Source organism: Lucilia sericata, unplaced genomic scaffold (assembly GCF_015586225.1).
Source record: "Lucilia sericata isolate MDLA Ls3-8-SP2 unplaced genomic scaffold, ASM1558622v1 Contig002205F_arrow, whole genome shotgun sequence".
NCBI lineage: Eukaryota > Metazoa > Arthropoda > Insecta > Diptera > Calliphoridae > Lucilia > Lucilia sericata.
Window position 1 is genome coordinate 7,131 of NW_023996036.1, and position 11,726 is coordinate 18,856.

An 11,726-nucleotide genomic window follows, 5' to 3' on the forward strand; every position below is an offset into this window, starting at 1 on the left:
GGTGGTGCAAAATCTTAAAAGATTTTATTGCAATTTACATTAGGAAGTAAAACTTTTACTTTCATTTCTGCTTCCAGCCAGTTAACAACTAAATCTAGTAGTTGTACACTTTCCTATGTTTTGAAAACAAAATGCAATTAACTTAACCCGGTAATTTAACACCCTAAATCCTATTATATTTTACTGAACTACTTTAGTTATTTTTTTTTTTTCTTTTTTCTTAAAATTCTTTTGCAAATACCTTTTGTTTTCGGTTATTCTATATGATTTGTTTCTATATTATTTTGTTATTGTTAATCTTCTTTTAAAAAATTCATTGACTCTTAATGATTTTATATGTTGAAGTATTGTTTTGTGTTTGTTTTTCTTTTCAAATGACCCACATAAAGTTTATTTACACATTTTTAAACAAATGACATCTGACGACGACAACGACGCGTAGTCACATTTATTTGCCGCCTTGTCGCAGTTTCTGTTTTCTATGCTGCTGTCTGTGTGAGTGTGAGAGATAGTGTGATTTTATGCAGCTTTGCTCTGCATGTGGTGTCATCATCATCAGCACATAAATATTGTACCAAAAACATAAATAAATATTTGTTTTTGTATGGAAATGTAAATAACATAAACAATAATGACAACCGTTAAAACTACAAATAGTTGCAATAAGACCATTTAAATGGACAGTGTGGCTAACTAGCTATAGATAAAAATCGCCAGTTATTATAAGAAATGCTTGAAACTATTAAAATTTATTTTACTATACAATTTGATCTTTAGTTTAAGTGTTTTGTAGTTAAAACAAAGTTGCTTACTAATTAGAATTGTACTTTTCAATTAAAAAACTCTAAATCTAATCGAAAAAAACGGTAAATTGTCAAATGCCATATGACAATAACTAATAGAAAATTCTATATCCCGTTTTAATGTTTATAAAAAACTCTAAATCTCGTTGAAAAAAAACGCTAAATTGTCATATGACATAAACTAATTGAAAATTCTAAATGCTCTCATTAAATTGTTGATAAATTCAAAGTGTTTGTACTTTGTATAATGTGTGCAAACTAAAATAATTAACAGCCCTTTTTTCTTTTTATTTCATTTTAGTGCATAAATAAGTAAATATATTAAAAGTTTAAATTTCAATTGAAAATGTTCATTAGTTGTGGTTAAAAAAAAGTTAACTTTTTAAAGCATAAAACAATAACAATTATACACTATTGTTGATCTTTTTTTTATGGTTAATTGTGTCAAAGTTCCCACACACACATGAGATAAACAACGCAGAGAGAAGGTACAAAAGTTCAATGTCATAGAAACAGAAAAAAAACCAACAAACATCGACAAATGAAATGTATAAAATAGAAATTGTTGGGATAGGTTTTATGAATTTCATAGGGGGGTAAAGTATATTTGTTAAACCACACATTTTGAAAAGGAAATTAAAATTGACACTATTAGAACAAAAACATAACGCAATGTTTCCAAATTTGAGAATATATATTGATTATTTTAAGATTTTTATAAGCCCTTAAAAGCTTTTACATGTTTTAGAAAATTCGTAATAAATAATTGTATAATTTTATTTAATCATCAAATTTGTTAATACTCTGGCAACTTTACTAACAACATACATCGCTTTATTTCACCTCCATTCATCTATTAAATCTTTCTATTTTAATCTATGATGATTTGTACTTCTCCATAAACAAAACTAAATTTAACAAACGGAAGACTACATAAAAAATGGCAATTTATTCTGTTAAATATGCATAAATGATTGTCTATAAACAAAAACAAGAGTGTGGGTAGGCTGTTTCATTGTTGTTTTTAACAGAGGGGGGTAAAACAAACGAGAAAAATACAACTGCAACTTTTAAACAACTAAAGCAAAAACAATGTAGGGGGGAGTGAAAAACAAATCAAATGATCATAGCTTGATTTGTTTGTTTATAATTTAAAAAGGCACTTAAAAAAAAGAAATTTATTAAAATTTATTAATAAATTTCAGTTTGCATTTGATGATATTTAAAATTTATTTCTATTGTTTTGTAGTTAACATTTTTTCAAATTATTTTGCAAAGTCTCTTTGTTAAGTTCAAGTAGTTTCCATAATTTTTGTATAAAAACAAATAGAAATTAAAATAAATTCCCTTGCAGCAATCTCACACCTAATCAGTTTTGTTACTATCTTATCATTTAAAGCAAAAAATCGTTTATATATTGTATATAAAAAAAAATATTGTATTTACAAACCTAAAACTTGGCGGATAAGATATGAAAAAAAAGTCACAATGGTGAATAATAGAGAAAATTATACTTCATATAATAAAAACAAATAAAAGAATTTTAGAAAAAGTGTTAATGTTTGCAAAATAGTGAACTTAAACTGAACTAAAACTAAACTAGAAATGAAATAAATTCCAATTAGAACTAGAAAAGATTTCACCTAGAAACTAACTAGATTCCAAGTGGAACTAATCTAGAATTAAACCCGAACTAAACTAGAATTGAACTAGAACTGAACTAGAATTGAACTAGAACTGAATTAGAACTGAACTAGAATTGAACTAGAACTGAACTAGAACTGAACTAGAACTGAACTAGAACTGAACTAGAACTGAACTAGAACTGAACTAGAACTGAACTAGAACTGAACTAGAACTGAACTAGAACTGAACTAGAACTGAATTAGAACTGAACTAGAACTGAACTGGAACTGAACTAGAACTGAACTAGAATTGAACTAGAACTGAACTAGAACTGAACTAGAACTGAACTAGAACTGAACTAGAACTGAACTAGAACTGAAGTAGAACTGAACTAGAACTGAACTAGAACTGAACTAGAACTGAACTAGAACTGAACTAGAACTGAACTAGAACTTAACTAGAACTGAACCAGAACTGAACTAGAACTGAACTAGAACTGAACTAGAACTGAACTAGAACTGAACTAGAACTGAACTAGAACTGAACTAGAACTGAACTAGAACTGAAGTAGAACTGAACTAGAACTGAACTAGAACTGAACTAGAACTTAACTAGAACTGAACCAGAACTGAACTAGAACTGAACTAGAACTGAACTAGAACTGAACTAGAACTGAACTAGAACTGAACTAGAACTGAACTAGAACTGAACTAGAACTGAACTAGAACTGAACTAGAACTGAACTAGAACTGAACTAGAACTGAACTAGAACTGAACTAGAACTGAACTAGAACTGAACTAGAACTGAATTAGAACTGAATTAGAACTGAACTAGAACTGAACTAGAACAGAACTAGAACTGAAATAGAACTTAACTAGAACTGAACTAGTAGAGAACTAGAACTGAACTAGATCTGAACTAAACTAGAACTGAACTAGAACTAAACAAGACCTGAATTAGAAATGAACTAAATAGAACTAAAACTGAACTAGTACAAAAATAGATATTAACTAGAGCTTCAAGATTAGAAATCTTTCTATATTCAATTTATTTTATTTTCAATATCAATTTTCAGAATATTTTTAATCCCCAATCATATTCTATTAAAAACAAAACAAAAATATCCTTAAACATTTTTATTACATGCATCCATTATTAACCTAAAAAACGCAACACAACAATACGATGCAAATGAAAATGGGTCAAATTGTTTTGCATTCATTTCAATTCTTGCCCACATTACAACAAAACAAAAATTTTTTACAAAACCCTAAATTTGAAACGATATTTGAATAATAAATAAATTCTTTAAAGAAAAAGAAAGTAATAAAAAAAAAGAAACTCACCTTGAGAATTTTTTTTCAGTTGATGCTAATTTTTGATGATGATTATCAAAATTTTGACAATGATGATGGTGTTGACAGCACACAAACACAAATTGTTGTAATTATTAAACGCACAATAAAAAAAATTCGTCTTCTTTTTTTCGATTTCTAGTACTTTGTTTTACAATTTCGTTAAATACTAAGAAAAAATTATTTTTAGTTAAATTAAATTATTATATTTTTATAATTTCAAAAGTAACACACAAAACACATTAAAAATAATAATTTTGATAAAACTTTTTTGTTCAAAAGAAAAGAAAACAAGCAAAAAGGAAGTCCAGATAACAGAGCAGAAAAAAGTTGCTGCTAAAAGAATGACAAAAAAAGAAGAGTGTAAACCAAAAGAAAAAGTCACAAGAGTAGCATATGAAAAAATTTAACTAAAATTTTGTCAAAGAAACAAAAATTTTGCAAAAAATATTCAATAAATGTAAAATTTTATGAATTTTTATAATAATTTTTGATAAATCTCGTCTTTTCCAACTTAATCTTCTGGTTACACTTCTTTTCTGTAATTCCAACTTCTTTTTCAGTTCATTTCTTTTTTTTTTTTTTTCTTACTCATCCACACACATTCCACTTAAAACACTCACACTCTGGTTTTTTATATTTATACGCTCGTTAGTTAATTTTATTATTACTTTTAGATAGCGTTTATTAATTGTTAATCGTTTACTTTTATTTATAAATTGGTTTTACAATTTTTACATATATTTTCTTCGAAAAAATTGTAAAAACATTTGCGCGTTTTTTCCTTGTTAACCACCTTTCTTGAACAACGAAACAAAACGAAGTGAAAATTCGCAATACTCAAGAGAGACCTGTGCCGACAAACAATAATGCCGGCGTATGGCACTGAAAACTTCAGCGGCGATTTTACATGAGCTAAGCCGGCTTCAGTTTTCAGCACTTTTGAAATACATAAACAATTCGCATAGAGACACATGCAATACCATATATATTGAAATGTTATAACAACATCAAAACGCAGCATAATAAAAGAATATTTTTGAAAAATAATAATTTTTGTTTTATTTACAATTCTCGAAATTTTCTAAAGAAACATTTTTAACGGCGATTTTTAAATTTTATTGACGGCTAGGCTTAGTTGGTTATAAGCCGAATCGTCAAAGGAAACTGTCAAATTAACAGTGTTGTAGAAGTGTTTGTTTAAAAATACGATAAAAATTTTTATTTTTTATTGTTTTTTTATATAGAAGTGTTTTCTTTAATTTAAAATCTTTATATATAGTATATTTAATTTCTTCTTTTGCTAGTTTCCGATAGACTGTGTTTTCTTTAAAATTTTTTCTGTAGAAAACTATCTTCTGTACATAGTTCAAATGCTTTATTATAAAAATGTTTTTTTTATGGTTTCTTAAAATAAACTTTTGTTATTTAGAAACTTTTCTATAGAAAATGTCTTTTCAGTTGTTTTTCTATTGTAAAATGTCTTATTTAAACAGTTTTCTATAATAAAATCGCTTCTTTAATGCTTTCTTGTAATAATACCTTCAAAATACAACCCTGTTTTGTTGATAAGACAGTGACCGTAGATAAAACAGTTTGCTACAGCATTTTTGTTTTTCATTTTGAAAAGTGAAAAAATACCAAGTAGGAACGCGTCTTTTATTGTAAAAATTATTTATTATTAAAGAAATCTTATTGTCTAATAAATTTTTATAAACAAACAAAGTAATAGCTGCCACGAAATGAGCTACTACCGCGATTTAAATAAAGAGCTCATCGAGCAAGTACAAACTATGCGTATAAACATGAAGTTATATTGTGATGAAATTATCCAGTTAAAAGGAGAACTAATGGAAAAACATGAAAGCAGTGTGATTTTACGGAAAGAGTGTTACAATTGGGCTGTTGAAAATTTTATACATCTAATACAGACTGTACAGCCGGATAGTGATATTTTGCCCGTACTACAGAAGTATGTGCCGTCAAGGGAAAGACAAGTTACAACTTCTAGGACGCTGACAACGAGTAGGACACCTCGAATATCTAGAATATCCTCAGATAGTGGGGAAAGATCTACAGGATCATCACGTAGACGTAGCTCACAATTAACAGCAGAATTTCAACGATCAAATTCTATTTTAAACTCACGTAAATCGGTATGTAGTACTTCACCTATACGAAGAAGTAGCAATAGCTCAAGGGAGGAAGAAGAAGTGGAGGAGCCTAATGAGGAAGAAGAAGTTGAAAATGTTGAGGAAAGCCAAACTATTGCCGAAAAAGAGCCAACAGAACCAGAAGTTACAGAAAACCTCAATGAAGATGAAGAAGAACAAGCAGAAGAAGAACCACTTAATATTATTTATGAAGATTCGGAGGAGACCGAAGAAGAAGATAACAATCCAGAAGAACTGACTGATGATGAAAACAATATTGAGTCTATGTATGAAAGTGTGGAAGAAATTACGGTTGCTGACAACACCATCTCAACTACTAGACGTTCCACACTTAAAGATGTTACAAACATGGTGTTAGTCTCAACAACACAAAACTCCAGTAAAGATAATAATTCTCCTCATAAAACTATACGTAAAAGAGGACGACCTAGAAAGAATAAAACTAATAAAAATTCATTTGATCAAGAAAATACAACAGATTCTGAAATGGAATCAACTGTAACAGACAGAGGTGATAGGGCGGCACTACATTACACACGTTCAGCAGATCAGTCAGAAACCTTACAGGAGCCAAGAAATTGTGATGTTAGACATATATCATTGAGAAATAAATCTATACCCATAACACAGGCATTTGATCTGTCTGCGGAGGACGGTAAATCTAAGGGTTTATAAAAATCATTTGATTAGATATTGCTCCTATAGAAAAGTACTTAAACACAGGAAACAACCTTTTTTACTTGTCTATAGGAACATGTTTTCTTTTTACAGATTTCTATAGAAAAGTGTCTTGATTATACAGTTTTCTATAGAAAAGTGTCTTCATTATACAGTTTTGTATAGAAAAGTGTCTTCTTTATACAGTTTTCTATACAAAAGTGTATTCTTTATACAGTTTTCTATACAAAAGTGTCTTCTTTATACAGTTTTCTATACAAAAGTGTATTCTTTATACAGTTTTCTATACAAAAGTGTATTCTTTATACAGTTTTCTATAGAAAAGCACCTTCTTTATACAGTTTTCCATAGAAAAGTGATATTTTCTTCTTTATAATATTTTCTATAGAAATGCGATTTCGGAACATGTATTTCAAGATATTTTCTAAAATATTCTAATCTCTTTTTTTGATTTCTTTAGATTATACGGATATGACGTTAGGAAATTTCAAAGATGCTGCCTGTAGCACACCAAATTCACGCCGCAATTCATTTCGCAAACCAGCAAAACCATCTACTATAACTACCAACCAAGCAGCAACAGAATCTGAATCGGGGTCAACAACTAGTGATTGTTCTACACGTCGTCCTTCGCGTCAGTGTAAACCAAAAGATTTGGCTGAGCCAAAAATAGGAGTAAAATTAAGAAATGAAAGTAAAGCAAAATCATTGGGTAAATCCAAAGTGAAATCAATGGGTAAATCCACAAAGAAATCGGATACCAAAAAATAAAGGTTTAACATTTAGTTTCGTTTTTAATAATAACGATTTTTTTTTTAATTCTATTCTTTAGACAGTTTTCTATAGAAATGCGTTTAATTTTTTAATTTTACTAACTAGTTTAAATTGTTTGTATTTAGTATTTAAATAAAAATAAAAGAAAAATACGAAATGTTGAAGATATTTTTGTTTTTAATTAAGAAATTATGGTTAAATCACTAATAAATATCGAATTCGAGAGAAAAAAAAAACCCAATTTACAAGATAAAGTTCGAATTTCTAAAATTGTGCTCGAATTTTCGTTTTCTAGTTTGAATTTAAAAAAAAGCTTAAAATTACTTAAATAAAGTTCGATTTCTTCAAAATTCCAAATATTAAAACTATTTTGGAATAGTTGCTTCCAATAAATGGCTTTATTTATGTTATTGAAAACAAAAATCAACTTATAGTTTTTGTTATTTGTAAAAGAATTCGTTTTAATTGATGCCATTATATGCTTTGTTTATTTTGTTTAAAAAAGCATAATATTATTAAATAAATTTATTATTTTCTGTCCCCTAGTTTAGGTTTACGTTTAGTTTTGTTGTACAAATTCTAAATATTTACACAAGAATGTAATTATTCTTAAAAAAAAAGCCAAACTATTAATCTAATTATATTAGCAATATCATCCTATCCAACTCTATCTAAAGAGAAGACGAGATACATTATTAAACCACCTCAAATTTACCCGAACAACAATTTAAATGATCCACCGAATGTGATATGGTGGGTAATTCTTTGGTATTTTCCTTAATTTCCGTTATTATATCTTGTATTTTGTGTAGAATCTGTTGAGATTCAGGGGAATTTAAATCTTTTGCTGTTGTTGCTGCTGTTGTCGTTTGATTTAGAGGAGAAGAAGATTCTGAAGAATCTATAGTATTATTCTCAATGTTTGGGCTATACGTAGTGTTTATATTTATGGCATTTTGTTGTGTTAAGGCTTCATTGATTTGTTGTTTCAAGTGTTGTTTTTGTGGCAATTCCATACCTAAACTATTGACCAAATTATTAAGCATAGTTAAACGTTCACGCATTTGTTCACGTTCTGCCTGAAGCATGGCAGTCTGAGCGGCCTTCTCATATTCACGTTGTTTTAGTATACGTCTCTGGGTCTGATACAGAGCAATATATTCGCCTATTGTTTCGGTTTCCGATTGCAATTGCATGACTAAATGTTCTAGCCGTTGTTTTTCTTCGGTTAGGTCTGCACATTGGGTCATTAGTTGGGTAAAACGTTGTTGTAGCTTTTCAACAGCTTCCTCGGTGGCAATGCGAGGAGTTGTTGTGTGGCCAGTTGTTGGTTGGACTGGCTTTTTATGGGTTATAGGGGTTTGTTGTAGGGTCGTGTTAGTAATGTTCTCTTCGGTAGCTTCTTGACAAGATTCATGATCAGCGCGATCATGATCGGCGTGCTCATGATGATGATGATCATGGCAATCATGCTCATGTTTATGTTCTTCACTGTAATCATGTTTACTATGATCATGATTGTGATCATGTTTATGATGATCATGATCGTGATTATGTTTATGATTTTCATGATCTTGATCATGTTTTTTATTTCCTTGATCATCATGACCGTGATTATGTCCATGATTGCCATGATCATGATCGCCGTGATCATGATGTCCATGATCATGTTCATCATGATGCTCATGATCATGATGATCATGCTCATATCGTTCGTTTTCTTCTTCGTTATTATAAATCTGTACAAATCAACAATTTTAATAAAAAATTAAGAAAATAAAGAATTCTTTTCCTACCTTTTTATTCTCCAATTTCTTTTTCAATTCTTCATTTTCATGTGAAAGTCTTATCATTTCCTCATCTTTGAATTTAAAACGTTCATCGATGGTCCTTAAACGTTCCTCCATGGCGGCATAATTTGTGTGCATTTCACGATTTGTATATTGTTCCGAATCTAAACGTGTCATAAGGTCAGCCTTATCATTAGTCAATTGTACAAAACGCAATTCTAGTTCATCTAATTGTTTTTTCAATTCGACATTTTGCGAAAGGGCACGTGAGGCAGCCACTTTATCTGATTCCATGGTGGCTAATAGTTTTGTTTTATCTGGCTGTTCGGAGGTTACATTTTCCAAATGTTCTCTCAGTTGTTCCAGTTCAATATCTTTTTGCTTTAGCTCCTGCTGTAGGCTGGCTAAACGATCTTCTTGTGATTTAATTTTCAATTGAAATTCATAACGTTCGGAATCGAATTCATCGAGTCGTTCTTGTAAGGTTTTCAATTGCTGTTCGTTTGCAGGAGAAACGTCAGGGGAGGAAATCTGGAAAAAAGTGAAAAATTAATATCGAATTTTCGAAATCGGATTCGAATATAGTTTTTTACATAAAACTGTTTTCCTAGAGGCTTAGTTGTTCGGTTTTTTCAAAACTTACCTTTTCTTTTTCCTCCTTAACTTCCGCCTGCCTGCTAATATTCTTTTGTATTTCCTTTTCCATTTGCTGAATATGATCAACCCATTGCTTTTCCCTTTCCTGCAATTTGCTAGACTCATCCATCAGTTCATTATTACGTTCGGTCAATTGTTGAATTTGTGCATTTAACTGTTGGACATAAGTCTGATACTGGGTGTTGGCCTGTTCTTTATCCTGTGTTAGCTGTTGCACCATAGCCTGTAAATCTCGAATTTGTTGTTCATACATAAATTGGGTTTGTGTTAAAGACTCGACACGATTATCTTTGGTTATATTATTTTCGTCGGACAGCTGGCGTATGCGCAATTGACTCATTTCCAATTCATTGGATTTTTCTTTGAAATCCGATTCCAATTGTTTAAGGCGTTCATCGCGTAACGTTAACTGCTGTTGCAGTTCATTGATGTGTTGTGCGTTGTCCTCCTGGGCAGCTCTAGCTTGTGCCAATTTATGCTGCAGCTCAGCATTGTGTAATCTTTGCTGTTCTTGTTGTTTTTGTATATCCACCTGACGTTGTGTTAGCTCTTCAACACGCTTGGCAGCATTGTTGTGCTGTACCCTTAGTTCCTCCATTTCCAGGTCTTTTTCACGACATAGAGTACGAAATCTGTTTAACTCCATGGTCAGTTGAGACTTTTCGGTTATCAGAACTTGTATGGCATTTATGTTTTGTGAGCCCTCGGGAAAGGTTTCCTCGTTCATTGTGGAAGGCTTAATACTATTGTCGGCTTCATTTTCTTCGGCCTTAACTATGGGCTGTTCCATAGCAAAATAATTGACATTTTCCATTGGTAAATGTTCTTCTTTTTGTTGAATATTTGTGGTTTCTACTTCATTTACACTTTCCGTTTGGGCTATATCGTTAACACTACCATTTAGTTGTAGTTCTGATTCAGATCTCTCCGAAATATTACTGCTAACATGACCACTATTGGTAGCAGAATCTGCATATGCATAAGAACCAGTTGTCTGTATGCCGGAGCCTGTGCCACGTTGCTGATATTCTTTTAACTGTTTGAATTAAACAAAAAACATATGTTAATAGTTATTAGTTTTTAATAAATCAATAATTGTTTGTTTTTTCTTGTATGCCTGCTGCCTGCCACCCCAAGTGACGTGTCATTTGTTAAGGCCATGGAAGAAAAAGTATTGTTTTATTCCTGTATTTACAGGTTTTTGAGATTTACCTTTTTCCTAGCTGCTGCCAATTTCTTGGCTTTACTTTCTTTTGATTCTTCGGGCATTTTTTACCGGATTTTATTAATTATTTTCTTAATTTTAGTTTAATTTTCACATAAAAACAAGAGAATATTGCGAGAAAACATAAAAAATACAATGCTTCTTCTTATTACTGTGTTGTTATCTTTTTTGTGCCACCAGATGTAAAAATTTGAATTGAGAGTAAAAACATATAGTTGCCAGACTAGTTTGCTTGTCATATTAATAGAAATAAACTGCAGATGGCAGAGTAAACAGCTACATTTTCGGTTATTTTAAAATTATCATTAAAAACGGTTATTTATGTGTTAAAAAAAAATAATAGAGAAAAATTCACGGAAGCAGATATTTCGAAACTTTCCTATAGATAAGTGTGTTTTAATAAAATTTTGTATAGAAAAGTGTTCGTTTAATAAAATTTTCTGTATTTTCTGTGCCTTATTTGTATAATAGCAAACTGTAAAAATGATCAAGATAATTTTTACTTAAAATTCAAAATCTCACTAATATTCAAAATTTCGCGAAAACCTAAAATTACAAATTTCACTAAAAAAAATCAAAATTTTACTAAAAATTCAGATTTTAAGTAAAAATACAAATTTTCCATAAAAAATAATATCGAAAT

At 30.1% G+C, this 11,726-nt stretch overlaps 2 protein-coding genes and 1 long non-coding RNA gene across 3 annotated transcripts; 1 reads left to right on the forward strand and 2 right to left on the reverse strand.

Annotated features, from left to right (window-relative positions):
* Positions 1-3,918: 3,918 nt before the first annotated feature.
* LOC119613587 lies at positions 3,919-4,624 on the reverse strand. The gene is made up of 2 exons (XR_005232243.1): positions 4,377-4,624; positions 3,919-3,954 (listed from the first exon to the last, which is right to left on the reverse strand). It is a non-coding gene; the product is annotated as an uncharacterized LOC119613587 (long non-coding RNA).
* Positions 4,625-5,386: 762 nt separating this feature from the next.
* Positions 5,387-7,558, forward strand: LOC119613588 (histone H3.v1-like). The gene is made up of 2 exons (XM_037969614.1): positions 5,387-6,614; positions 7,098-7,558. Exons 1-2 carry the CDS (start codon positions 5,528-5,530, stop codon positions 7,406-7,408), a joined length of 1,398 nt encoding a protein of 465 aa, XP_037825542.1. The 5' UTR covers positions 5,387-5,527; the 3' UTR covers positions 7,409-7,558.
* Positions 7,559-7,870: 312 nt separating this feature from the next.
* On the reverse strand, positions 7,871-11,247 carry LOC119613585 (golgin subfamily A member 2). The gene is made up of 4 exons (XM_037969612.1): positions 11,071-11,247; positions 9,845-10,894; positions 9,208-9,732; positions 7,871-9,150 (listed from the first exon to the last, which is right to left on the reverse strand). The coding sequence occupies exons 1-4, from the start codon at positions 11,125-11,127 to the stop codon at positions 8,107-8,109; spliced, it is 2,676 nt and encodes an 891-aa protein (XP_037825540.1). The 5' UTR covers positions 11,128-11,247; the 3' UTR covers positions 7,871-8,106.
* Positions 11,248-11,726: the final 479 nt, after the last annotated feature.